This window comes from Simochromis diagramma, unplaced genomic scaffold (assembly GCF_900408965.1).
Source record: "Simochromis diagramma unplaced genomic scaffold, fSimDia1.1 OVJJ01000438.1, whole genome shotgun sequence".
In the NCBI taxonomy this organism is placed as follows: Eukaryota; Metazoa; Chordata; class Actinopteri; order Cichliformes; family Cichlidae; genus Simochromis; species Simochromis diagramma.
Window position 1 is genome coordinate 920,523 of NW_024387263.1, and position 26,655 is coordinate 947,177.

General features: G+C 43.6%; 1 protein-coding gene across 4 annotated transcripts in view; it reads right to left on the minus strand.

Moving 5' to 3' along the window:
• si:dkey-49n23.1 (semaphorin-3D) overlaps positions 1-26,655 on the minus strand; it is a 100,259-nt gene that overhangs the window by 38,056 nt on the left and 35,548 nt on the right. For 3 of the 4 annotated variants that reach the window (XM_040002406.1, XM_040002404.1, XM_040002402.1), the window contains one exon: positions 16,949-17,185. In XM_040002406.1, coding sequence (XP_039858340.1) covers positions 16,949-17,138 — 190 coding nt within the window. In that variant the 5' untranslated portion in view covers positions 17,139-17,185. Of the gene's footprint in view, positions 1-16,948; positions 17,186-17,285; positions 17,460-26,655 lie in introns of those variants that run through there. The other variant, XM_040002405.1, reaches the window with a different exon arrangement.

The window sequence follows — 26,655 nt, forward strand, 5'->3', positions numbered from 1 at the left end:
TTCCTTTACTTTCTCTTATTTATACAGCACCAAATCACCACAACAGCCGGCTCAAGGTGCTTTATATTGTGCAGTAGAGCCTACAATAATACATACAGAGACGAACCCAACTATCACATGACCCCCTATGAGCAGCACTTTGGTGACAGTGGGAAGGAAAAACGCCCTTTTAACAGGAAGAAACCTCCAGCAGAACCAGGCTCAGGGAGGGGCGGGGCCATCTGCTGTGATTGGCTGGGATGAGGGTTTGTCACTATCGTCTACCTGAAGGAGCACACGGGCCGAGACAAATGCGCCTGTTTCAAAATCTCATCCTTTTATACACCAGAGGGCGAGACATGATGTTTGTGCTGATTTTAGACATGAAAAGCTGTTTTTGACCCAAACACACAAACAAATATGATCAAATCACACATAAAACAACCATGACTGGATTTTAAATCTCAACATAAATCTCAGCATGGTGCACTTTGATGTTCCCTCTAAAGGTCGTCTCTCTCTTAGTAAACACAAACTGTAATTTAATCCAGTGTTCATAAAGATATTAAGTCTAAAATCCTGCTAGAGTTACTGGATTTTGCAAAATGTTTGTTTATTGAAAGACAAGACAAACGTTGGCCTACAGCATAAGCTCAGGTTGGAGCAGATGTTTTGTGTATGTATTCACAGGGTTATCCAACATGAATCAATTAACTTTTTTTATTCGGGAGACGATGGATGAGGAGACGACTCACACACCCTCTTCTCCTAATCGTTTAACTGTCTGTGCTGAATCTTGGCCTCGGCTCGTTCCTCCCTGCGTTGTGCGCGAGACTCGTCTAAACTCATGAAGCTGAACAGATCAGAGGAAAAAGGCAGATTTTGACAGTAAATTCTTTAACATCGGGATCATTTCTCTCTAAGCATCTTTGATCCTTCTCCCATATCTTCTTCCTTTAAGCCCCCCACGTCACGGCCCCTCGAAGCTCTAAATCACAGCTAAAGAGTTTCCTTTTGAACCTTGACACAGATAACTGCAGGCATTTAATAGATCAAGTTTCAGGACTTTAAAATGATGAAAACCACCTCAGATGCATAGCTAAGATAAGTCCAGCAGCTATTATTACACCGGTCGGGCCACATTTATTTTTCCTTAATTTAGCCCGCCAAGCCGACTGCTGTCAGGCGCAGCTGACAGAAATCAAACTGACAGACGTTTACTTTCAGCTCTGATGATGAGGTTTCATCGCCGGCTTCCTTCTGCCAGCGCTTCTCGTTGTTTTACTAAATACACGACTGAAAAACGTCTCCTATGACATTTTTAGTCTAATCAGCACCTGATCAGTGTTTGCATTATGACCCTTCACACAAATTATTTTACACTGTGTATCCAGTTAATTGGAAAGGGAAATTAAATTTTTATTATCAGTATTAATGTTCTTTATCTCCCACCATCTACACCAATCTATCCTGACTCCCTGCAAAACTTAACTACATCAAAATGAAGGATTACGTATAAAAAAGTCAGATTTATTCAAATTGAATGCAATACTTTTGACGAACCCCTTAAATTAAAGCAGGAAGTCTGCGCTCCAGTCCGGCTGTGTGCAGTCGCATCTATGATTTAATACTGACTGCAGTGTGAATGCACAGCGTACAGAGCACAGACGCAAAATTACAAAAACTATCACTGTTAAAATATTACAGAAAAATAGGTGAACATGATTTTATGTCTACAAAAAATCTAAAATTATTCTGTTAGTTTTCGGGAAGCAAACTTTGCGTCCATGTGAATCCATCCGTGTGAGACACTGAACACTTTTAAAACTTAAAGAAGCACTTTGAGGTTTCCAGCAGGAGGATTCCTCCCAAACAGGAAGTGGAAAAGCACCGATCACAGTTCACTTCATTCACCAAATCATCATATTTACCACATTTAACTTAGCTTCATTTTTTTAACTAGTTTGTTCAAGTTTATGTGTACACAACTGACCAGATGACTGCCAACATCTTCCTGCTATTATGCTGCTTTTATTAAACGCTCCTGACGGTGAGGACGACCTCCACCGTGATCCAGGGGCTGCCGACACCCCCGGCTCTCTGTAAATGGCACTCAGGCCCATGGATCAATGATCATGACAGTTTTGAATATTAATAATCATGAAACTGGGCTCACAGTTGGTTGTTAGTCAGTGGTACTAGCATTGCTATTATGCAAATGTACTGCTTTATACGTCTGAAGAAGGCTGCAGGCAGCGGAGACTGAAGAAGTCGCGTCGCTGTGAGTGCTGAGACATTTCTGCACGCAGGTGAAGCTGCGGGCGCCTCGTGTTCACGCTGTTAACGCTTTACACTGGAAGTCGTGAAAAACAGTCATATTCATTCAAACACTGGTCCTCGCCTCGGGACAGAGAGGCTGAGAGAGAGGAAATACACGTTGCACTTTAAATCATCACGTGTGAAACTCATTTATCTTTTGTGACTTTTAGACTTTCAGGCATTTTATACAAAAAGTCACATTATGCTGTGTTTCTACTGGAACCTGCACTGCTGTGAAATCTCCAGATGTTTTAGAAAGGAGGAAACACAACATGGATAAAACTGTATGTTTACATTGATTTATTATAAGTAACTGTGTGTTTGTAACTGCTTTAGGAGAACAGGACCTGTTTTTGTTCATCTCTGTGGATTTCTGACTAACACCAGTAACACTTACCTGCTTGGTGACCAGTTTGTGAGGTTTTAACAATTAAATGAGACAACAAACGCCAAGAAATCACATCCTGCAGGACGTTTCACATTCTGAGTCTTTACCCAGTCTCAAGAGTCTGATTTAAAACAGTAAAGACTTTATACTGTTTTATTTAGTTACAAGAGTCCAAGTAAACTGTAGTAAAAATCCTTTAATCCAACATTTCATACGGCTCTTGTTTTTCCTCTTGTTTGCATGTTTTTTCTTAGTACAGTTAATTAATCAGAAAGTTCTTGGATTTATACTAAAACTCACTTTTGTGATTCCTGAAAACTTGCTAATGTTTGTTGCTTAACGCCTATTTAAGATGTTAAGCAATCAACTTAATTCAGCTTAAACAGTGTCTCCTTATCTATAAAGGGTTTAGTTGGGAACAGCCACCAAAGAAAAACAAGCTGTCTGGAGGACAGTCGTGGAAAAAGGCGTCATTCCGGCCTCTCTCGTTTCAAAAAGCATCCTTCTCACACAAACGTCCCATTTTTCTTTAAACTCTTTTTGAAAGATCACATTTCTCACCGATCTGAAACACGTGTGTCGGGCATCGAGCCGCTCACACCTGTAATCGATAACTCCTCTCAGGACTGAGCTCATCTGCATCGGCACGCACGCACAAACAAACGTGAACTTTGGCTTCGCTGCTTCACCACAACAAGCGGCGGGCTGGACTCACAGCCTCGCCCCCAAACTAAAACCACAAACGGCTTCATAACAAGATCGTAAGTCATCTAGAAGACGATACACGCCCTGAGCTGTTGTTTTACTCCCTTTTTTTCCTCTGCTCGCTTTTTCTCCAAATTCAAAACAAAGATAAAGACATTGGAAATGATGCGAGGGTGTGACACTTACAGTAAGAGGAAATGTGGGACTGCAGCTTTGTCTGAGCTCATATTTGCTCTGAAGTCAGTCGAGTCCTTTGTGTTCGGAGAGAGAATGAAATATGAACGTAACCCAGAGCTGTCTCCGTGTCAGAGGACGAAACAATGAGGACAAATTGAGTGAGATGTAACAAAGCCGAGCCAACATTACCACAGAGGTAGAAATCATTAGCATAGCGAGTCAGAAGAAAAATGATCACCTGTCAGTCGTTAGTGTCTTCTGCAAAATCTGACCCAACACATCACACAGTGGTGACACAGCCGCAGCTTACAAATCACATTAAACGATGCCTCGTGATCTCTTTGGTCACATTTATCATCTGGATGAGGACTTGCAGCTGCCATGACTCAGTTTTTCTGCCTTTATCACTGTTTGCGTGGGTGTGGCCACACGTCAGATCCTCCCCTGGACAGAAACCGCATCAAAAAGTTAAAAAACCTGGGAGAACATCAGAGACACAGAAGAAACATCAAGCCCGCCTGACAGAAGGTCGTCTCATTGAAGATTTTGTGGTGCCCCAAATCAAGAGCACATTCCTCATAAACTCCGGTGCTTCCTGTCACGGAGAGGCGCTGCCACTCTTTTCATCCTTCCTGCTAACATCTCTGTTATTTGATGGTAAAAAGCACAGAATAAAGGGCAGCTTTACTCATGCATGTGCAGCAAAAAGAGAGAATAGAGCAAAAGTAACACTGGTTTGGATTTGATGATCTGAAAGATCATCACGCCGTGCACAGGCGAGCTTCACAGCTTGGTGGTTTAACTTATCTGAAGTATGACAAGATTACTCTGCAGCGCGATGGAGACGAGCTGAAAGCTCCTGTGGTCAGTGTACTCCCCTGCTCTGAGGAATTATTCTGCTTCCACGCAGGATTAAAACCAGAGCAGGCGTCTTATGAGTGGAAAGTCTCACCGTGGAGGCCGAGCCGGCCTGTGACTTTAAAGTGATGAGGACACTTTTTTAAAGACTCCTCGGGGGCTTTCTCTCTCTCCGAGGGCTGAACCGGAATACTCCTGCTGTTTTTTCTCTCCCGTGTCCTGCCGTTTATGGGAAGAAGCGACAGGGAAGCCGATGACCTTCTTACATTTCCTTCAAATTAAATGTGCTCTGTATCTGACATCACTGCAGGAATGCGGCCTGATTTCTAACTCTGACCCATTAGCTCTTGATCACTGGGTTAGAATTACATCCTCACATTTGTTAGGCAATGTTTTGTTTTCCAATTACTCAACTCTGCTGAGAACATTGTATATATTACCTTCATCTGCATGTGATCAGCACTGAGGTTTGGCCACATGGTGAACTGGAAGCAGATAAGGGACGGTCCTGTCTCAGTGCTCAGCTGAAGAATTTATACCAGACTTAAATAAAGCTTTGTTTATGATGTTATCTCCAAACATCGGAGCGTGCCAAGTCCAAAAACGGAACAAACTCATGAGAAGAAGGATGAGAGCAACAAGCGTGCTGATGAAATCTGGTGACTTCAGCCATAACAGGTAAAACTAACTGAACTCGCAGGCAACAACGAGCCTGAGAAACACACCAGAGAGGGAATCATCATTTTACATGTTAACCTGCATCACACCTGGTGAATTAAACCTTTTTACAATGATGTGTACGTCTGTAGAAGTTCATATTATAAGGCTTGAAGCAACCGTACAAAAGTAGCTCTTCTGCCTCATCCATCGCTTCTCTTATTCTGAAAGAATATCATGTGAAACCTTCACAGACAGCTTCCTGCTTCCCTCGTTCTCTTACAGCAGGCTCATTCCTTAAAGAGGAGCTGAATGCTTAACCTGATTTAGAAACGTTTACAAAGCTGGATGATCATAAAAATATGGCTAAAGCTTCAAATAATGAGATAACGAGTAATTCCTGCGAGTTGCAGCAGCTCTAAATGCTCAGCTTCAGTTTCTCCCACTCTTGACTCTGCAGGACTCAGAAAGAGGATATCCCTAAAACGCCCCCCCCCCCACAGGGTCATCTCAGGCACACAGCCCTGCAGTTCAGCTTGTGAGGGGCCGTCAATCAATATTACTGTTAAAGATGACATAAAGGGGGAGGGGCTAAAACTGCTCATTCCAGACACCAAGGCCCAGTATCAGACAAAGAAGAATTATTTTAAATTTCATGCAAAGCTGCCTCGGAGAGTCCAGAAAGCAAAAAAGTGCAAACAGGCGCAGGTTTCAGGTCTAATCTTACATGGATGCGTCTTCAGCGCGAAGCTGAGCTAAATAAAACCTGGGTTTGTGTCTCAGCACGTAGACAAGAAATGTTCTCACCAACTTCCATGTCGGAATATTTCTTTAATGTTTCATAGTTCTGGTGAGTTAATGTAATAGCTGATCAGCAGGGAATCAATTAAAGAAATTATAGAAACAGTCAGTGATCCAAGGAGAAGTCAGGCCAGAGCCTAAAAGCAGCGCAGGGACTGCGTCTGCATGTTTCTGCTGGTGTTTTCTTTTTTTAAAGTTCTCCAAACTGCCAATCTGCTGCAGCTGCACACACAAACACAAGATCTGGACTCTGGTAGTTTATTAATGATAAAATCCAATTATCTCCAGCTCAGAGAGATCGGTCCATCGTGGAGTTTGTTTTTGGCTAAATGGATTATGTGCCAATATTCTGGACAGAAAGAGAGAAACTCCTACACAACGAATACAGAAGTTTGCTGTGTTTCCTCTGGGAGAATATTGCTGTGCTTGTGTAACATAACCACACACACACACTCACACACTCACACTCACTCATGTGTTACGTACTTTTAAGGAGGCTGTAGTGTTAGAGTGTGTTTGGTAAACAGTGCTGGTGAAACAGAGTGAGCTGTCAGAGCAAGTCGAGTATAACAGAGTGTGTGTCTGTGTGTGTGTGTGTGTGTGTGTGTGTGTGTGTGTGTGTGTGTGTGTGTGTGTGTGTGTGTGTGTGTGTGTGTGTGTCGGTTTAATCACTCTGAGTGTTTGCTGAAACAAACAGCTGCCCATTCCTCCCTCTTCAGTCACTTACAGAAAGGCAAAAGACCCACAAACTTCTGTGTGTGTGTGTGTGTGTGTGTGTGTGTGTGTGTGTGTGTGTGTGTGTGTGTGTGTGTGTGTGTGTGTGAGATTAAAGCCATGCCATCAGTACATGTAGCTCATAAAGCTACAAACTGTGACGCTGTTATCTGTAACCACAGCCTCTTATCTGGTAACGAGTTAAAGATCGAAGGCAACTGTCAGCTCCCCACCGTGCAACGTTAACCAGCGTCTATGAGGTGTGTGTGTGTGTGTGTGTGTGTGTGTGTGTGTGTGTGTGTGTGTGTGTGTGTGTGTGTGTGTGTGTGTGTGTGTGTGTGTGTAAAATCCCCCTCCTCCTCCTTCCATCATGCAATGCCAGCAATGAAAACAAGGAAATGACGGCTTTATAAAACCGAACAGGAAGATCCTGAACTTGTATTAAAAGCTGCACAGAGAACCAGAACAACCCGAACGATGAGATTAAATCTACAACAAAAAGCCAAATATGAGCCTCTGGTAACACTTCAGGCGTCCTGTGAGGACTAGTTCATCTGTCCGTCGTGTCCTCTGAACAGGAACATTACAAACTCAACCTGTGTTTTTGCTGTGCACGTTAAAACGTGTGCCACAAATCTGCTTAAACTGGTAACAATTACCACAGTTTCATCACCCTTATGTTTATTTTTCCCACTCACACATTAATCCACACATCTAACCAAACTCAAACCTCATCTGAACTTAACACCAACCCAAACTTTGCAGCGTCTCAGCCACCCGACCAGCTCAAAACACCTTTTACTCACTTTGCCAAATTTAAGAGGGGATCCTCCAGCTGTGGTGACACTTTTCATCTACATTTCAAGTTTTTGAGTTTATTAAATATGACTCTGAGCGTTCAGTCTGAGCTAAGCTAACTGTGACCGAACGGAAACCAAGACTTCCCCTAAAATTCAGGTCACTGTATATTATGGAGACTTTGTCTTTGTCCACAAACAGAGGCGTGTCTCTATAAGGTGATTGTATAAACACATCAACCACACACACACACACACACACACACACACACACACACACACACACACACACACACACACAGCCAGCACAGTTTTAATTAACCGCCGTCACCCCTCTCTGCCCTCCTCTCTCTGTTCCTTCGCTGCTCTGCTTCGTCTCAGGTGGTTGACAGCTTCATTAACCTCAGGAAACCGACCTACCAACGTGTCATCTCTCCCTCTCCACCTCCCCTCCTTCCTTCCTTGCCTCCTTTCAAAGTCCTCTTTTCCCTACCTCCCTTCTTTCGCTGACACCTTACCCTCCAAAAATGTCTCATCATTTATCATGACTTTTTACCTCTTTGTGTTTCTTCTCTCTTCATTTTTTGCTGCTCTTTTCCTTCCTTTTCTTCTAAATCTACCGACTATAATCACAGCAGGGTCTAAGGTCAAAGTTTACAGTATGGCCAACGCCTCCAGTCCCCCCCACACACACAGGCCGCATTCTTGACCTGATATTTCAGTAACAGTTCAGGTTTTTTGTGGATGTTTTGCCATCGTGGCCAAAGTGAATCAGCGCTGACAGACTCCCTGCAGCAACAAATATTTCTATCGACAAATCTGATCACACAACTCGGATTAAAGTGCATGTGGGCTGCAGATGTGTAGGATGTTTGTACATACTCAAATATGCCAGTTGGTGTTTTTATATGTGTCAGAGGGGCCAGCTATCACAATAATGTGTGCAGAGATAACACCCGTTGGCTCTGGACTGTCACAGCTATCAGTAGGTGCTTTTACGTGTGTGTGTGTGTGTGCGTGTGTGTGTGTGTGTGGGTTGCATCTGAAAAATTCCCATCCCACAGTCCCACATGAGGTCAGCGTGTTTAAGTTGGATTTTTTCCACACGAGTGTCAAAACTCCTCGTCAAAATGCGAAACCGCATGAAGATGTTAAATCTGCTCTAAACCAACACAGGCGTCCATCCCTGAAACAATAAACCCAAACACACTTATCCATATACATATTTATATACATATGACTTTGGAAATGTAGCCAAAGTCCAGAGGACTGGAGTTTCTCTCACTTTGCTGTCTGAATGTGAGCGTTTGGCGTTGGTTTTTCCTTCGCCTTGAGCACCGAATGGGTGAAGAGTTCTGACACAGAACACAAAATTTCACAAAGTGTTTGAAAGCTGTTTATTTATACTCCGCACAACCCTACACTGCTCCGACAGCTAACATGTAGTTTCACATTTACATCACGCCTCTGGCCGTTTGAGCCTTCAGGTCTCACAGCTCCGTGTTTGACAGACTCGGTTTGCTGCCTCGAGATGTAACATGTCAGTTTCACTGGTAACAACCTCATTTTTTAAATGCACGAGCTTTGAGTGTCCTTACAGTCTAACACATCTCCCTCCATCTGTCTCCCTCCAACAGCCTTTTGAAAAGCACTCTTCGAGGACAGAGAGGTTCATGATTTCATAGGTTTTGTTAAGATCACCTCTACAAGTGAGCAAGTGTTACGCTTAATGCAACTATGAGTGGATCGCAGAGCAACTGGACATGTCGCGTGATCACATAGTTTTGGTTGCCAAGTCCTGCACAAGTTCCCTCATCACCAGTGAAAGGTAAAACGTTAACGTCGATGCATTTAAAAACACTCCAAAGCTGTGTTTTAAAATTCAGACAGCTTAACATAGACTAATCTTAATGTATGTCTCACAGTCATGAGCGAAATGTCCGCAGTATAAACACCCTGTGAGCCGGGCGTCAGACATATTTACACCACAGCTGAGCAGATCCAAACTTTCATAACTCAACAAGTCCGGCATTAAACCCAGATCACTGTTACGCTCCGTCTTGAGTATAAAGCTGGTAACTGTGGGAAAAATAAACTCATTATTCTGAGATTTGGTTTATCATTTTTAACTAATGCAAGGTTATTTCATTTTACACAAATGACAGCAAAGAATCTCTCTTTTAGATGGAAACCATAAAAATATATAAAGTCTCTACAGACAGGAATCCTCACATGTTGTGTAAACGCACGCCTGTGTGTAATCGTGTGATCACGTCCACGTTTACGATCTCCGCGTGATGTGTCGACAGGCTGAGAAGAGTCCGAGTCCGTCCTGTACACGTGAGAGCAAACCCTGCCTGCATGTGTCGATGCATGCGTGTGAGCGTTCATGTGTGTGAGACCAGAGGTGCAGCTGACGAATGTTTGGCTGTGTGTGTTTTCCAGAGGCCCGAAGACGATCCCAGATTAGAACACAGACGGGAAACAACAGGATCCAGGTTAGAGGTAGAAGCTTTCACGCACGCCGTGGCCCCGCAACGTTTGTCGGTTTACTTTTAAGCCAATCAGGCATGCACACATCCTGCAGACACACACACTCACGGGGGTAAAGTGCGTGCGTCACAGCTGACCCAGCGTCTGACCTGAGCAGGAATCCACAGAGAGCAGCCCTCATCCTGCAGCGAAGACCAGTGTGTGTGTGTGTGTGTGTGTGTGTGTGTGTGTGTGTGTGTGTGTGTGTGTGTGTGTGTGTGTGTGTGTGTGTGTGTTGGACTGTATAAGTGATGGAATAAACTACTTGCTCAGTCTGTGAACACATCAGAGGAACACTTCAGCCCACTCTGGTACGCACACTGGAGCAGAGATCGAACCACCAACCTCGTGATTCATAGATGCACCCAACCTCACCACCATGTAGCTGCTCATGTAGTGGACAACAAATTTCCCACGTGTGGGACTAATAAAGGTTATCTCATCTTATTTGGAAACACTGAGTATGGCAGCAACGATCCTCTATATTTCACTTGTGATAATTGGGTTGTGCCCAACACGACAACATCAAAGTGTTTATTTACCCAACTGTTTGTTCAGAGTTCAAATGATTTAACATAACTTTTCACATTTTGGTGGTTAAAGTGTCCTACTCACTGAGCACCAAACATCATTCGAGAGCAACTTGTATACACATGAAATCTGTGGAGATTTCTGTAACAGCAGAGTCGATAGTAATAAAGAAATGTTGTTTATCTTAGTTTGGTACAAAGTCATGAAACATTTAACCCGTTTATTTGTCCAAATTTGACTTATGATTAAGTTTTTGTATCCTGGGAAACACTTAAATTAAAGTGAGGTAGATAACAGCCAAGGTTGATTTAAAGATGGCTGGCAAGTGGAAGACACCCACTGAAGCTAGAGACGTGGATTATAGACTCACCAGGGAAATGTTCATTGAGGTCACTGATCAAGTTCTTTTGAAAGCTCCTGTCAGGAAGAACACAGGTTTAAGGCTCTGCTTCACTTTTCACACTTAAGGACAGACACATGCTGGCTGCTAAGGTCGACCTCAAGTACTTGAGTTTGTCTGTGTTACTCCAGGATCAAAGTGTGTGGGAAAATGAAATGAAGAAAGGAAAGCTGAAGAGTTCACACAATAAATACTGACTGACGTGAACAAAAACAGTGAATAAAAAAGAGCAACTATAAAGTTTAGAGCTCAGTGTGTGTGTGTGTGTGTGTGTGTGTGTGTGTGTGTGTGTGTGTGTGTGTCCTGTCTGAGTATCTACCTTATAAAATATTAACAGCGTGTCTGCTGTTCATCCTGCAGCTACAAACACAGCACGAGGACCTCGGCGTGCTTCATTAAATGGAGTTCACTGCCTCCTTTTACTGCCGTGAAACCACTGAGCTGCTACTGTTTCCAACGCCACACACAGACACATGTAATCCCATTACACAGCAGCAGCGTGATACTGCGAGACGTCCTCCGAGATCGGACTGTTTGGGTAAAAACGTTGAAATGGACGTCAGCTGACGGGACAGAAGCTTCTTAGACCGCAACAGAAGCATCACAGAAAGCCACGTCTGTACTCGCAGGTGATGCCACACGTGTGTGTGTGTGTGTGTGTGTGTGTGTGTGTGTGTGTGTGTGTGTGTGTGTGTGTGTGTGTGTGTGTGTGTGTGTGTGTGTAACATGTCTGGAATGTTCCATTTGATGCGTTAGCTGCATAATGCAGAAAGCAGCTCAGTTGGTTTATTTGAATCAGCTGTGTTGGATCAAGGACATCTAAAACCTCCAGGACACCGGCCCCCGAGGCCTGGAGCTCCCCCACCCCTGCTGTACATGATGAGGCCTGGAGCTCCCCCACCCCTGCTGTACATGATGAGGCCTGGAGCTCCCCCACCCCTGCTGTACATGAGGAGGCCTGGAGCTCCCCCACCCCTGCTGTGCATGAGGAGGCCTGGAGCTCCCCCACCCCTGCTGTACATGATACGTGTCACATAGTCATAGGTGAGCTAAACGTCTCTCCATCACCTGAGTCACAGGACCAATAACAGATAGATTTGATGCACCAGTGGTTTTGCTGAAGTTTCTTGGATGTTCTATTAAACACATAGTAAGCTGTATTGTCGGAGAGATATAAGTGCAAATGGTATAAAGCAGCGGTCCCCAACCCCCGGGGCTCGGACTGGTACCGGTCCGTGAGTCGTTTGGTACCGGGCCGCGAGAGTTGAGGCTCAGGTGTGAAATGTGTGGTTTTCAGGGTTTTTGTTCGGTTTTCAGCGTTATTTTGTTATCGTTTTTATCGTTTACTCGGTTTTCCTGGGTCTTTTCACGTGTGTTATGAATAAATCTTCTTTTTTTCGATACTGGTACTAGTTTTATTTTGTTGTATTTATCCGCGACACGTTAAAGGCCGATCCATGAAAATATTGTCGGGCATAAACCGGTCTGTGGCGCAAAAAAGGTTGTGGACCGCTGATATAAAGAGCTTCAGTAAGCTGAGGTGAAGCCACACCTCCCCGCTGAAAGCTGACAGCCACCTGTGTCTCCACCCACCTGTCAGTCAGAGACCACACCCTAACAATTCTAAGTTATACTTAAAACAGACTATAAACATGTTCATTTCTGCTCTACAGTCTTCAACCCCGAGACGTTCGGTACCAGATTTGAGGCTGGGGTGTGAAATTGATGGTTTTCAGGGTTGTTATCGTTATGTTTTTTAATCGTTTTTATCGTTAACTCTGTTTCCTTGAGTCTTTTCCTGTGTATTATGAATACATCTTCTTTTGGTACCAGTACTGGTTTTATTTTCTTATATTTATCCACGACCCCTTAAAGGCAGGTCCATGAAAATCTTGTCAGACATAAACCAGTCCGTGGTGCAAAAAAGGCTGGGGACCGCTGGTCTATGGGGACTGGCTCACTGGTGGAGCCTCAAGTGGACACTAGAGGAACTGCAGCTTCAACACTTTAGTGCTAGCTTCATGTTTTAGGCCCAGAGGTCACTGTTTGTATAGAAATCTTAAATTGATGACATAAATAATTTTGATTAATTAACTATTATTAATTATTAATAAACATGCCTTAACAGGAAATTAGTTCTTTATTTATCATTTATTACCAGAAATTTTCAGCCAAAATAACTTCAGTTCAATAGGTTAAATTGTATTCATATAGCACCAAATCACAACAACAGTGCTGTACAGTAAGACCCGACAATAATACAGAATAAGTGTCTCCATGTAAGAGCTGCAGTTTCCACTGAGGTATTATGTGCTTCTGTTTTTATCTTTAATCCATCAAAATAACTTTCAGGTCTTTCCTTTTCCCTCCCTTTGTATCGCTGACATTCATTGAGTGTATTCAAATGTCTCTGACTTCGATAGTCCCGTCAGGTCCTCGGCGATTATTCCGAAACCCTCCCCTCTCACTTCAGCACAATCACTCGATTGTTACAAACAGCACAGTCACTGCTTCACTAATTCCAGTCTTCCATGTCTTCACTCATTCATTCAGCAGACAAACACTCGCTAACTGCAGCACAATGAGACCAGCCGCCCTGAACTAATTACCGCTGGATAGGAAGCAGTTGTTGGCTTTACTGGTGTTGCTGGTTGCCAAGGAGGAAGCAAGCATTCAGGGGGAGAAAAGTGTGTTAGTGTGATTGGAGCTGGATAGATGACTTCACTGGTGATTTAAGTGCTGTGCTCCTGCAGTGGAGCGCATTTTTATTTTCAATTTACGTGTCAAATTATCTCTTTAAGATGAATCTTTGTCACATAAACCGCTGTTTTTCCTGCACTCAGAACATCAGAACAAAAATGTGCACAGTCAAAAAGGCTTTGTAATATTTTGTATCCGGCCGTTAAGTCTGACGTCACTAGCCGTGTCTGGGCCTGAACTCCAGGTCCAAATATATATATATATAAACGATCACTATGGCATTACTGAGAGTTAAAAACTGTCTAAAGTCTTTCATCTTTAATAAAATGATCAGCGTTCTGCTCTACCAGGTGTAACAATTGAGTTTAACATCCAGGCATCCATGAAAATGGAATTTATGACATTTAACGGAGTTAGAAGTTAGCAGGAAGTTAGCTCGCTAGCTTCTATCTAAATACAATATAGCATGTCCTGACTGCGGGGTTTTGGAAACAAATTCAAACGTACAGCTCTGTTATCACTTCCAGCATAAATGAAGACAGAAAACTAAACAGCAGTGATGTTTGTAGGGTTACTGAAGTTTGGCTAGCTGGTATATAATGATGTGCTACGTGACCGCTAGCGACACAGCTATGTTAGCATAATATAAACAAGCTAACTTTTTTTCCACTCGATAAAAGTTAACGTGAGTGTTCTCGGTGGTCAGGAACAAATGTAATCGCATGGCAGGATGCTGTAAAAGGACCAAACTTCAGCCAGGAGAACAACTGAGATAATCCATCCACAATACGAGGTTAGTCATTCATATACTGCTGCATGGGCTGGGCTGCAGTTACATCCTAAGGTTTTAAAAACTGAGCTTAAATAAATGATTAGCGGTAATAAAAGCCGAGGGAGGTCAACAGTGATCACTGACTGTTTTAGGAGCTTTTTGAGATCAAATAGAAGAAAATACAAAACATTAAACATGTTAACAACACAAAAGCCATATTAAACGCAGACTACTTTAGGCCCGGAAGTAGGATTCGTCACATCACCACTTAACAACCGGATAGCAGACTGGATTTGAAATAGCGCAGTGAGGAAAGTGGACATGGACTTTTTTTAGGAAGTGAAGCTGCAGTCCAGGCCTGGCAAAGCATGCCGAGACACCACGAGTCATCTGATGACGGTCCCAACCAGACTTAAAAACAACCGCACTTTGTTTTAGGATCTGTACTTTGTTTACATTTTTTGGGCCTTTCTTGGTTGTGAAAACTGACCGTAATGTCAAAGGAATCACAAACTTGTGCTAACAAGCTCACGTTGGTCAGACAACCAAACAACTCAAAACAAACCACAAGCTGCACATTCATCACCTTTTGGAGCTCCGTTCACCTTCACAGCGACGCTCGGCGTTAAAATGGAAAATGTATCCCTGCAGCCCACCTGGTACAGCACACACCAAGCTGTAACCTCACTACCTGAGGGGCCCACGGAGAAACAATCGGAATAACGTAAAATACAATAAAACAACATGAAATAAAACAAAGTATCTGTAAACAATCTGAATAGAAAACAACACAGAAAATATCAGATGTGACACTAAAGTGAGTCAGAGAGCGTCATCAGTGCAGGGCTGGCATAGCAAAATGTTCTGTGGTGAGGGGCAGCCAATCAGGAAAAGGTGGGAGGAGCTAAAGCTGCTCATTTCAGGTAATGAAACAAAGTGTATGATACAGAAGGATTATTCTGAGCTGTCAATCACGCCCAACAGGTTGTTGGTTCATCTGACATCCAAAAACTGGAAGCGTCCATTTGGTGTCACATATGATGAAAACAAAGAAAAAGATCATCACAGATCCGCAAAATATTCAAAACCAATGGAGTATTTGTTTGGTGTTTCATAATTCTGCCGAGGAAAAGTAAAAGCTCGCTATCTGGGAAACGAAATCTTTAAACCAGCCTATAATCCAACAATAATCCAGGGCCCGGTTTAAAGACAGGCTAACGGGAGAGGAGATAAAACGGCCTGTGTCCGATGGAGGATTATCACAGTTTAATGTCTACAACAGTGAAGCTGAGGATTAACCTCCAGCTTTAAGAAAAAAAGCCAAACATCTGCATCTTCTAAACGCTGCAGTACGAAGTCTGAATGTGGGTGATGACAGCGACCTGCAGGTGCTGACTCCAATCAGGAGTGTTTTACGGCCACCGTTAGCTCATAACAGAGTCTCCCACTTTAATTCTGCTCACTGCACTCATAAAATATTTTACTGAAGACAAAAAGCATTTGTTATCGACATTAATCAGGGCGTCGCAGATCAGTGTCCTTTAAAACTCTGGGAAAGTAAAGGAAAATGTGACTTTGCTGTACGTGGGGGACATTTTTACAGCGACACAAGTCCCCGGATCACTTTGTGTATTATAGACATTACTTCACTGACAGAGTTATAAAGTTCTCTCCAGACTGCAATAAGCCCCCAGAGATTATGACTTTACTGCTGAAAAACGTTAGCCGGATACAGACAGACCGTTCTACCATCACACATCACAAAAGCCAGGAAATAATCCAACATCCACTTTCACCAGCACCTTAATCAAGTCTCGACTGTACAAGTGGGGACGTTAACTGATAGGCAGCGACCCAACAACGATACGAAACAGTCACAGTTTTCTCATGTGAAAATAGTAAAAGACAAAAAGGAAGATGACAGATGGAAAAGTTCCTCCTCTGAGGTTCAACTCAATTATGAAGATATTGTTTCTTAGCTCTGCTACTGGCCACCAAAGAAAGCCTGAAACAATCTATTCGATGGCCAACTGTGATCCTAAAAAGCCTTCTGACTCTCAGTCTTCATGTGTTTACTGAAAAGCTCTGTGGAAAGCTACAACCAGTGACAGTCGTGATTAATGGTGCTGCTTAAATCGTCCGCAAAACTGGCAAATTAGGCCTAAAGTGTTTGTATGAGTTAGAGACCAAAGGAGTCACATAAACTGTGGACATGAAAATGTAAATGTCTGTCATTGGTGTGTTTGTGGTGCAGATGTGAGGTTCTAACATCCAAACATCACAGCTAGCACTTGATTTTCTTTGGTTTCACTCATTCTGTTTATTAAACAGCTGGAAAGTCAGGCTTTACCCACGAAACACCCACAGCTTTCAGACTGGTCTAATCCTCACTGACTGGTCTGTTGCTCTATTTCTTTTTACTGGTACCCAAAGGATGGATTACCAACTGGGCAAAGTGGGAAACTGCTGAGGGGCCCAAGACCCTAAGAGCCAATCTTTTTACCTATTTGTGACACTTTTAAAATAATTACGTCTACTTGTTCAGTGAAAAGTCCTCAAACACTGGAGGCTTCAAAAGTGCAGCACTTATTCTCAGCACATTTTGACGTGATTCTTACCTGAGTGGGAGAGCTGCAGCCGCGGCCCCGTTTGGCTCCAGGTTTTGGCTTCGGGGGCGGCGCTCGATGCTGCAGGCTGCCACAGCAGAGGGACGAGAAACACCATCATGAAAATCGCGTGCACAGACGCCGCTTCTCGGGTCCTGACTGCACCTGCTGCCTGCAGGGCTGCAGCAAAAATCAGCATCATCGTGAAGAAGGAGCGTCTGACCGGTTACATCACACTCAGGACAGCAGCTGATAGGAGGAGAAATGAGAAACAGGACAGAGATGACACGTCATGTTAGATATGCTTTTGAAGCTCAAGAAGCTTAAAATGCTCATAATCCAAGAGCACCTCAGACGAATCCAGTCTGGCTCCACCTTCACACAAACATTTACATGTGACCTGCTGTGTTCGGCTTTGTCGTGAGATCACGCTGCACGCACAGCATCAGTGTTTAACCTACAGGCTGGTGGTATCAGGAGCAGAACAAGGACCACCGTCACCGTGCAGGACTGTGGGGTTTGTCTGCAAACAGGAGAGGCTGCTAATCATTATGAAGTACTCGGTAATTAAAACGTATGCAGAGGAGAGCACGTTATGTGCAGCACTAGAAGCCAGTCTATTTAAACACCAGATGAAAGCAGCTTCACTGTTGAGTTATTCCAGTTGAGCTCAGTTTAATTATTCGATTCACGGTAGTTTGGAGCTTCTGCAGGATGACTGAGGAGGACGGGGGGCATGCGCAGCTCAGACTTTGCACCAGCTGGTGTGTGACCTCTTTAGTGGACTTCTGAGCTACTTGCAGCTAATGATGTGGGCTAAACAAACACCAGCGTTTTCTCTGTGATGATGTCATCTGACTATTCAGGGCTCTGCAGCACACGATGTGGTCGCTGCATTAATGTCCTTTAATAAGCGTACCCACAGCGTTGGCAGTGTTTTGCACAGAGAGCACCAACACTCAGCAGCCTGGTGGGCAGTAATGCATGCAGTTATCCTGCAGCAGGACTTATCTGTGCATTAATGAGTCTTTCTTTGAGCAGTTTGCATGTTCTTCCTGTGCTTGCTCAGGTTTTCTCTGGGTGGCTTGAAAGACGTTGGAAGATAGCGCTGTGGGAACGTGGTTTGTAAAGCGCTCTGAGTGGTCAGAATGAACAGGAAAACACTGTTTAAACAGTTCATTCCCATTTAAAATCAAAATACATCACATTACTCACAGCGGGCTGTAGTAAATCAGTCATGCCTCATTTTATAGCAAATCATCCAAAACCTCTGAATATTTCACCTGATGATGCAAACTCGCTCTAAAGCCACTGAAGTGTCACAAAGCGGTTCATGAAAAGAAGAGTTGTGTCAGTTTATGAGAAGAAGCTGTGCAATCAGATCTCATTAAATTAAGTCAACAGTGAAGGATAAGGATAAACTATTACTGGAATATGTTTACATTCATATCGGAGGAGCCCAGAATCCATCCAGAGGGGCTTACTGGCATCTTAATCTAAGAAAACACTGGATGTTCTCTTGGCAAACGGCACTAGCTGCATATCTCATTTAGAAAACATTCCTAAACATGAACAGCGCTCATACACTCCAAAAACAGAGACAGACAGAGAGAGAGAGCCAAAGGCAGACCATAAATAACGTGTCAGGTTCTTCTTGGCCTGCTGAGTGAAGACGGATGCTGAAAGACAACGTAAACATTTCCAGCGTGTTTGCAGACAGACTCAAAAGCTCGGCCGACGTCGTGACTGTTACAAGTCGGAGCGTGAGGTCGTCGTTCGTGTCACGTGTGTCGAACAAGAAGCAAAGAAACAGTTTGTTTACCTACTTCAGTTTGGTTATTTGGGACTCAGTCACCTGAAATAAACACATCAAAGCGGCTCCATCTGATAGTCACAGATAATTAAATTCAAATTAAATACATTTTTGCAGAAACAGCCAAACTGTCCAGATCGAAAATCGAATCGCGTTTCCAAAACAAACAACCCAGTCTTCTTTTTTTATTTCCCATATTCCCAAACTTCCTCTGCACTTTGGATTCATCTTTAGCAAATCACAAACACCTGGATAACTCTCCAGCACGCAGGAAGTACAGCGAGGCGGCGGCTCGGTTAATGTGGGAACGTAGCTCACGAGGGAACCGGGTCCATTTATCACTTTGTGCCGTTCATAAATTATGGTGACGGCCGGTTTCAAGACTTTAGTTTGAGGGATGAACAGAGACGTACCTGCTGAGAGAGGGAAGGCAGGTACCTGCAGCTTGTTAGTAACTCTGCTCAATCTGATTGTCCTCCGCAAAATATAAGATGCAACGATGGACAGATGACGGGACAGAGGAGTGAAATCAATCCATAATATATAAATTGTGTCTTCCGTAGTTTTACATATGTTGGTTTCGTTATTTTGAGTCTTTCTAGTCACTGTGAGCCTGTTTGTGGTCGTTCTCTCCGCCTGTAGTCTGAGTGTGTCTGGAGATGTTTTCAGGCATCCTGTGGTCCTTTAAAGGCCCTTCATTGTTGTTTTGCATTCCTCTGTGGTTTTTTCCTTTGTTTCTTTGTGGTCATCTTCATTTTCTCTCTCTGTGGCCTTTTTTCACGTCTCATTTCAGTTACATTTCCTTTTTTGTACAGTTCCTTTGTGTCTACTTGGACCTGCAACAATAAAACTCGATGTTAACAGCTGTTCAGTCCAATAGAATCTCCCGATTTCATCGAGCTTATTGAAGCATGTCTAGTAACAAATTAACGAGAACAACAGCAGTCCTAACTTAATTTCATTCCTTCCACTTTATCCATAGCCTAACCTAAACTATTCCAGCCCGTAAAGCACAGGACCCGCCCATGTTATCAAACCATAATTTGTCATAATCTATCAGAGCGGATGGCTGGATCACATCAGCTGGTTTTAAAGAGCTCAACAGGTTGGACAGACGGCCGCTGACAGAAGAAAGACAGCTGAAGGTTTTTCCCTCGGCCGTGTTTTAATTCAGCCTCAGCACGACTTGGCAGCAGCGCTCTGAGCACGTGAGAACTAAAACGTTCAAGAGCTCACTGGTATCATCAGAGGAGGAGCTTTTCCATACTGGATGCACTCTGGGATGCACTAACAAGCTTTTCCAACCTGAGGAATTTCTGCTTGGCTTCTCAGTTCTGCCACACTGAAAAATAAAAGGTTTCCCTTACAGATGCAATCGAGGGAAACTGATGCCTTAATTAGACGATGTTTTGAAGGTTTAATGCAACTACACGCATCAAAGCAGCTGAGAATGACTCTCGACTTAATGGCAGCCTTTAATATCCTGCAACTCTAATCCACCTAATGGTAGACTTGCAAATAAAACCCTTTCAAATGAAAAGCATTCCTGTGTAATTCCTGGTGATGACGGATTATTGGCTGTAATGGCTCCTTTTATTGTTTGAAACTTTGACAGTAATGACAGTCAAACACCGGAGGACAAACACAGCTCATTTAAAAGTTTCTTTAGATGAAGGAAATCTCCTCTCAGAGCCGAATCCTCACACAGTGAGACAGAAAACGGTGCAAACATCCTACTGATGAGAGCTCACTTAAAAATGTGCCTGTGTGGGAAATTTCAAGTAAACAACAGTAAAGCTGTCACCCCAGGGTTAAAAATCCAGGGAACAGACAGAGAGAGCGGTTTTCTGCATCGGTTATTATACATGTAAAATATAAGCACACACAGATGCGATGGAGTGAAACTCGGGGAAGCGGCCTCTTCAGATCTGTCAACGTGGAGACAGACGAGGACAAAGCGTCTCTTCCTCTCTGCTCGTCTGACATGCAAACATGTGACTGAGCGCCTCGAGAAACTGTACTGCAGCGGAGACAAAGAAACGTGAAGCATCAAGTGCAGAGATCACACGTGAAGACGCCCGTCCATCCGTGTGTTTGTACCCAAGGAAACCTGGGTGTTGTCGAGACTCTAAATAAATCCCTGAAGGAAACTCATCATTTGTTTCTACTGTCTGTCCGTCGGTGTGATTCAGTCCCGCAGACTGAACACACGCACAAACAAACACACTACGCAGTCTCTTTCACAGCCAAACAATGTGGCAAAGCCAGCGAGATAAGAGGGCCAAGTTTTGAAGGCAGCTCTAAAAATAAAACAGATGTTTATGGCATTTTTCTGAGGGGTGGGGGTCAGATTCAGTTCAACTGCAGGTCAAAGACAACTGTTAGTTTGAGTTAAACCTTTAGCACTGTGGCTGTACTAGCATCACCTGACATTAAGAGTAGTATGCAACTAATAAATCAGTACAGTTGTATGAATGGAAAAACCCACTAAAAGAAACAGGGATCAAGTCAAAGACTATATATAAAATACGGACATAGCCACCATGGCTGGGCTACACTTATTTTAACTTTATCAGCTATTATAAATTAGCTTGGTTAGTGAATTCATAACCTATGAACACAGAAGTTTGTTTCTCTGCTTTAAAATTGGACATTAACACAGGAGTCTATGAGTCACTATTGGAACCTTAAGTAAACATTAGAGGACCTGCAGCGTTTGGCACACCAGCGTTGGCTCTTTTCCATCCCCGGAGGTTGTTCTCTTGGACCGATTACACAAAAACACACGGTCTAAGAACTGTGTCCCAGTATCACGCATCGGAGCCATAAAGCAGCCAGAGAGTAGAAGTGGGCGATATTGTTGTGGAGAACCGTTCCCATGGTTATCAGCTGGATCCATCTTTATTTTCTGTTCCTGCTGCATGGCGGGGGTCGCTGCCAAACAATGAGTAAACACAACAAGCTGTGTCACATCCCGGTTTGCAGCCTCATCAGGAATCACTGCAGGTTTTAATGCACAAGCACCCTGCGATGCTTTCTTGCGTTGAGCTGATGGAGGTCAGGACGATGCAGAAGAAAAGCTGAGTGATATCAAAGAGTCAGACTGTGTATCAGTAACCTTGTAACCCACATCCTCAAACCCGGAGCTCCTGAAATAGGCTGTTTTTGCTCACAGATATCCACTCTTTGTGCACAGCTTCCTATGTTAGTTGAAGGAGAGGTTTGTTTGAATGATGAGAGGATAAAAATGTCTAAAACGGGCTTCCCGTTGGTTCCCAACACATCGCGCTTTAAAGGAAATGAAACATTTTTGTGTTCTTGTTGATTCGGTTCATTCGTCTGCAGGCCTTCCTGCAGCCCAGGCAGAGAAATCCTGCAGGCATCACTGAAATGATTTCACTGCCACCTCACAGAAAACCCTTCCAAGACTCTAGATTTGCAAAGAAGTTAAGTATTTGGTTCTTTTTTCAAGTGAATTAGGCAACGCCGCAGGAGGAGATGGGAGGCTCGGCCGCTCCTGGTGCGATGGCACCGTCCACACTTTGGAGCTGCTTATAAAATCAGAGCCTCTGAATGCTTCACATGCTTTCTGTGACCTTCATCTCCCCGCAGAGTAGAAGCAAGCGTGTCTCGCTCCTGGTCGGGGGATTAAGTAGTTTTATTATGTTTACAGGAGGTGAGGTGAAAACGTGGCTGGCCACTTGAGGGAAGCTGAAAAATCTCATTTTAACTGCTGGGATGATTTATCAGCAGAGAGGTGGAGGACTCCCGCTGTTCTTCTTCTACTCTTTCTGGTCTCGTTTAATTCATACCTTCACGTTTGAGTTTTTCTGCATCATCCTCCTCTTCACTGCTCTACTTTTCCCTCCTTTAACCCTCTTTATTGAAACTCCCTCTCTCTGCTGTTAGCACCTGATCGCTTTTCTCTTACTCCCTCCGTCCTCCTCCGAGTCTTCTCCCTTACTTTATATTTCTTGTTATAAGTCAACCAGCGAAGGTGACAGCTTTACAATATCTCTCTGCCAACCCTCTAATCCTCATCATGATTTAATAACTCCTCTTCTTCCATCTGAACCTCCCCGCTAATCCCTCCACTCATACTTCAACACTGAGACGTGCAATATCTTTGTTTCTTAAATCCACGTCTGTCTCCCTTTCATGTAACGCTGACTTATTTCCAACAAATCCCTAATCTAATAATCTTTATCCTTCACCCATGTTTTATGCAGCTCCACAACCTGACCACGCTCTTCTTCTTCTTCTGCAGTAGAAGAAGAAGAAGTCTTTGGTTCAAAAACAGGCTTAGGAAAGCAAAATGTACTTAAAGAATGAAAAGTGTTTCCTGTGTACTAAACTTCCCACTATACAAAGATAAAGCAAAATATGACAGAAGGAGCCTTTGTCACCTCGTTCTAATCACCTCATTTGCAACTTTAAACTCCCAAAATAAAAAATATAAGATCATATTTAAACAAGAAGGGTGGAGCGCTCAATTAGCCCTTAGTCACATAAGCCTAGAGAGAAGATGGCAACGCCCGTGATGTCACTGGTTACCAACCAGTGACTGGTGGTATCCAGACGATCTCTGATTGGTGTCTGTGTCCGTGTGACTCGTGTGACACCCTTCGAATGAATAGTTGCATCTCAGAGAAATTGATGCCTGCTAATTAGTGTTACTGTGAATAACAGGAGTGCAGCTTGTTGACATTTCAACCTTTGCTTCATTTCTCTACACTTATGAGCTCGTGTGTTTCGGTGGGTGTTGGGGAGTTCACATCAGTCCTCAGTGAGCAGGTGGACAGCCCCGGGGCCCCCGATCCAGCAGGCACCCACTGGTACCTGACTGTACAGCTGAAACACACGCCCAACGTCTATTTATCTCTCTTAGCGAGCAGAACATAACAACATTCTTGGTTTACTGACGGCGGGTTTGAGGTCACACAGACGGGCAGGGTGCTGACAGTACGAATGTGCAGCTTATGCAAGAGTCGAATACACGAGCACGTGTGGAATGTGTGAAAACCCTTTAAACAACAACACCTTCAAGATCGAGCTCATCACAAGCATGACAGAAACCCTCCATCCATCCATCCATCCATCCATCCATCCAACCATTCGTTCGTCCGTCCATCCATCCATCCATCCGTCCGTCCGTCCCTCCGTCCGTCCATTCGTCCATCCGTCCTCTTAATTCTATTCCTATAGAATCTATAGATCTGTGTGTCTAATTGTAATTAGCAATAAAAATAAGAGGCACAGTAAAGAAGCCCTGTTATTACAGCTGTGATAGGCCGGCTTCTACAAATGGGAAGTTGTTTACATTATTTCTATATTTGAAGAGAAGAGAAAAATACAAAAGTCTCTTTAAACACAAAAGTATATTTGCAACAATATTAAATATCTCCATGTGCTTTCATTGCATATTTGTAATAAGCAATATTCAAAGGAAGTAAAGTACTGTAACTGGGCAGTTTACGATAACGTGTTCTACGATTATCAGGGATGGAAATAATAAGAGCAAAAGCATCAGGAGGCAGTAAATCTCAGAGTATTGCTCGGTATTTCAAAAGGACGGGAAACTTTTCTTCTTCTATTCTTTTGGGTTTTTTACAGCACATAACTCTTTGGACTTACTTTATTGAAGCTTTCGCGTTGCCAGACATGACTGGCACGTTGTGCAGAGGTAAAAGCATTTACAAAGCAAAAGCAGATGCTGAACAAGGCGTGTTATTGTGAAAGATTCTCTAATGTATGTTTAATATTTATGGTGCCGTATTTTCCTTCTCCATTTGTAAGGTCTGCTGTGTTCCTCTAACTTTGCTGTTCCTCTTTTTACAGCTCCGAGGACTTTGATTCATGCTCCTCTGGATCATTTTGAGATCTCAGCGAAGTGGTGACCGTATCTACGTTCACATGAAACAGATACGGACAACGTTTAAATTTGAGGAGATAATTTGCAGTTGAAAAGGGTGACAAATCCCAACACATGTTAAAATACTCTGCATGTCGCAAAAATGTTAAGAATCACAACAACGTCGTATCGTGGGTGAAGTGTTAGTGGCGCGATTCCCAGCTTCTCAGCGCTGTGGCTCGTTCTTCTGGTTTCTGAGACTCTCCGGGAGATGAACGATATCGAGATGGGCACAACAGCAACCAGGCCAACAGATCAGCTGATAGGAAAACACCAGACAGGAAGAGCCAGGGCTGAACAGCAGCAAACAGAACCTTCACAATAAAAGCGAGGTGGGTGCATCATTCTGCATGGATAAAAAAAACAGATCCTTTGGTGGATGTTAAAATATCTGTGCAGTATATAAATGGCTTCTCTTTATCAATAAAGTGTCTCCTTCTGCTGCTCATTGCTTCAGTTGTCTGCACCAAACTGAGCAGATCAACCACCATCAAACAGTCACTGAGAACACGCTGCCTTTATCCCAACTCCTGCTTTATATCTGATGTTTGTTCTCCTGCCACACAGCTGTAAACCAGCTGAAGAAGCAGCTGTTCAGGATTTATTAAAAAGTGCAGATGTGACAAAAAGAGGGGGGTGAGCGTGCGTCAGTCATCGCACATTTAGCCACATCCTTTCATCCTTTAAAACACTCAGGGTTCACAGAGATCCCCCATTACGGCCTGTTAAGTCGTGATAAATCGGACTGACTCGTTTTTTTCTGTGAAGAGAAAATTATTGCTGCATTCTTGATTCAGAGTCAAAGCCGTTAAAGCTTATTTGGATGGAATTTATAGCAGCAGTAATAGAAATATAACCAGCAGTGAAAGCCAGGACCTGCCCTGGATACGAGTGTGCTGCAGGTGCGTATTCACAGGTTCGTCACATTCTCATCATCTTACAAATTTCTCTTAGGCTCAGTGCGTCTGCTGTGAGAGGCATTCAGAATGGCCACACTGAGCCGTTTCAGATGCCCACGGGAGACACTCTGAGATTTGATTTTAGAGTTTTGTTTACAGGAGTCGGTCCTCTGGCCCGTTTCACGGCTCTGAGACACGATTTCAGAGCCGGACTGGCGGACGTCAGACTCTCAGCAGGAAAGAAAACAAAATTCTTGAATCGAGGTCAAGAACATGAGTGATGGTGAAAGTTTTCGCTGGAAGGATCTGAACAAAAGGAGACTCGCTCTGACTTGTTTAGCTGCACCTGGAAGATGCTTGACGTTCCCCTGAATCTTTATCATCCACGCTGCCACTCTGCTCTGCACACACCACAGCCTGGGAGGGGGGGAGTTTCTCCAGAGCTATGTTTTGTTGAATGTGAACCAAGAACATGTGAACTCTGTGTGATGCATAGAGAACAGATTGCAAAATCCCTAAGGCACAACTTTGGTTTGCTACATCGTGCTGGAAAAGCTAAATGTGACTTTAGCCATCATTAATACCAATTAGAGAAATTAGAGATTTTCTTTTAAATAAGACGAGTCATTTATAACCAGCACTGAGCTCAGAACAACAAGGCAGGAAAAAGACTTACTTTTGTTATGAGGGGAGAAGTCTGGTGATTAGAGCGAGGTCCAAGAGGAAACCAGATATTTGATTTAGGTATTTATTAGGAACAGTTTGATTCATAGCAGGGAGTCCAGACATGTTTTCAGTCGGCATTAAGGACTCCAAGGAGACCGTCTGCTTTTTAGTTCAGGATTGTTTTCCTGTGAGAAGCAGACGTAGTTACTACAAACTAATTAATGTGGAACTGGAGCAATGAGTGCTTATAACTGTGCGTGTCATGTGGAAAACTCCGCCCGAGCTGTCCACAGATGTTCCACGGATGTTGATGACAGTACAGTTAGGAGAAGAGAAACAAGTATGGCTTGCTGGAAGCCAGAGGAACGCCTCTCTGAAAGAGGATGTTAGCACGCCTTAGCTTTGCAAAGCTGCATCTGATCAAACCACA